The sequence below is a fragment of the Eriocheir sinensis genome, chromosome 36, assembly GCF_024679095.1.
Source record: "Eriocheir sinensis breed Jianghai 21 chromosome 36, ASM2467909v1, whole genome shotgun sequence".
NCBI classification, from domain to species: domain Eukaryota; kingdom Metazoa; phylum Arthropoda; class Malacostraca; order Decapoda; family Varunidae; genus Eriocheir; species Eriocheir sinensis.
This window is the reverse complement of record NC_066544.1, coordinates 1318755-1320959: the sequence shown is the minus strand read 5'-3', so window position 1 is coordinate 1320959 and position 2205 is coordinate 1318755. Positions and strand designations below refer to the sequence as shown.

The 2205-nt window shown below is 48.2% G+C and overlaps 1 protein-coding gene across 1 annotated transcript; it reads left to right on the top strand.

The window, feature by feature from the left end:
• Positions 1 to 247: 247 nt before the first annotated feature.
• On the top strand, positions 248 to 1925 carry LOC127008007 (uncharacterized). The gene is made up of 2 exons (XM_050879547.1): positions 248 to 292; positions 1426 to 1925. Exons 1-2 carry the CDS (start codon positions 290 to 292, stop codon positions 1798 to 1800), a joined length of 378 nt encoding a protein of 125 aa, XP_050735504.1. The 5' UTR covers positions 248 to 289; the 3' UTR covers positions 1801 to 1925.
• Positions 1926 to 2205: the final 280 nt, after the last annotated feature.

The following is a 2205-nucleotide window of genomic DNA, read 5'->3' as shown; positions in this document are numbered from 1 at the left end:
GGCTTTACGCACGTGCTGGCCCTTGTGTGTCGGAATGAATATGGAAAATTTTCGTTTATTATTATTTTTTTCTGTTTGTGTGGTACAAGGGCGTGGCTTGTGTGTGTGTGTGTGTGTGTGTGTGTGTGTGTGAGAGAGAGAGAGAGAGAGAGAGAGAGAGAGAGAGAGAGAGAGAGAGAGAGAGAGAGAGAGAGAGAGAGAGAGAGAGAGAGTGCGTGTGGGTAGTATATAAGAGCTTGTTGCCTTGTCAGCCACACTCGCTCCAGCATATCAACCCACTCAGGCAACCATGGTGAGCTGTGGCTTCTCTGTAGCCCTCACACCTGCATACACCTTGTGACACACCCAAGTTTTCGGGGGACACACTGGCGCCGTTGCTTTTCATTTTGGCCTCTAGTATACTTGGTGGACACTTAATCTTGACATCATCTGCACAACTAGATATTATATTTTAGGGGAATGATGCATGATGATTTTTACCTGTTGTCTACAGAAATCCTGCACACTTATCAATGCACTCTTCACCCTCACCAAAAAGTTTAAAGTACCCCATATCATAGTATCACCACACCTCTCGAAATACATCTCCATTTCTACAAAACGCCACACTGCACTATATTACTTCCTACCTAGCCATATCACCATTACTTCGAAACCACCATAACTACGCACTGTTAAACTATGTAGTGCCATGTACACCACACCACACTCCATCCTTTTACACCAAGTTAAAGAAAACATCACAAACACCACCTCACTCCATTCCACCATGCACACTACACCACGCTACACCAGCCCACACAGCACAGCACCACACCAGCCACACCATACCACACCACACCTTTACCATACCATACTACACTCCACGCTACCACACCACACACCACCACACCAAACCAAAGGGTACTGCAATGCATCACACTTCATCACACTCCACAACAAACTCACACAACCCTACACTCGACTCATTATTCCATCCCACACACCGACTCCACTACACCACACCACACCACACCACCACACCAGAAAGCAAAACACCACATTAACACCACGACCACTACCACAGCTACCAACACTGCCAACGCCAAAACCACCATCCCCGCATTCCCATAAGAATATCCAAACACTTTAAACCAATAATTCAGATCGGGTCTCACTCCTACATCACCCACATTTGATATCACAGATTTTCACCCATAGTAGCAACCACTGTATTGACTAATATAAAGATGATAAAAGAGTTGTATAGTAATTGTCTTCATATATATTGTAACAACTCCAGGCTTTAAGAAATCTAGAAATGTTTCGTTTTTAATATCTTTAACGCCTCTAAAGAATGTTCAATGATACACTTGACTTCTGTCTTTAGTCTTCCTTCATGTGTCTGTGGTCTCCGCACCTCGCCAAGTATCCTTTCCCCTGCAGAAGTTCCTGCTCGCCCTCCTGGTGGTGGCTACTGTGGCGGCCGTGGCCATGGCTGGCTATGGCGGCTATGGCCATGGTGGCGGTGGCGGCTTTGGCGGCGGCTTTGGTGGCGGCTTTGGTGGACACGGTGGTGGTTATGGACATGGCGGCGGCTATGGCCATGGCGGCTACGGTGTTGGAGGACTCTCCCAGAACGTATACAACCTGTACAGAGGTTACGGGTACGGTTACGGCGGCTATGGCGGCGGCTTTGGCGGCGGCCGTGGTGGTCATGGCGGAGGCTATGGTGGCTACGGACATGGTGGCGGCTTCGGCGGAGGCTTCGGCGGTGGCTACGGCGGTGGCTACGGCGGTGGCTACGGGTACGGGAAGTAGGCGGCGGGAACGACATGCGAGCCTCGACCTGATGGGACGAGCGGGGTAAACCGAGTCAGTGTGCTGTACATACTCACGCACCGAATAAACGATACCAAACTACGACAAAATACTGATCTCTTTTACTACCTCTTTTTCTTCTCGACGGTTACTGGTTTGGTCACAAGGGCGGGAATGTAGCATCACACGGCATGCAGCCAGTTTATGCCGTATACGGCGCTGATAACATGCTGTTTGTATTAATCATGCTGAAGATGTGTATCAATGTGACACCAAAAGTCCATCTACATACTACAGTCTCCACCCAATAATGTTATATTCTTTGCCATTACGATGTTTTATGGTTTGCAAAATAGTAGTTGTAGAATGAATGTTATGGATATGTGACCTAGCATGGGAACCGGG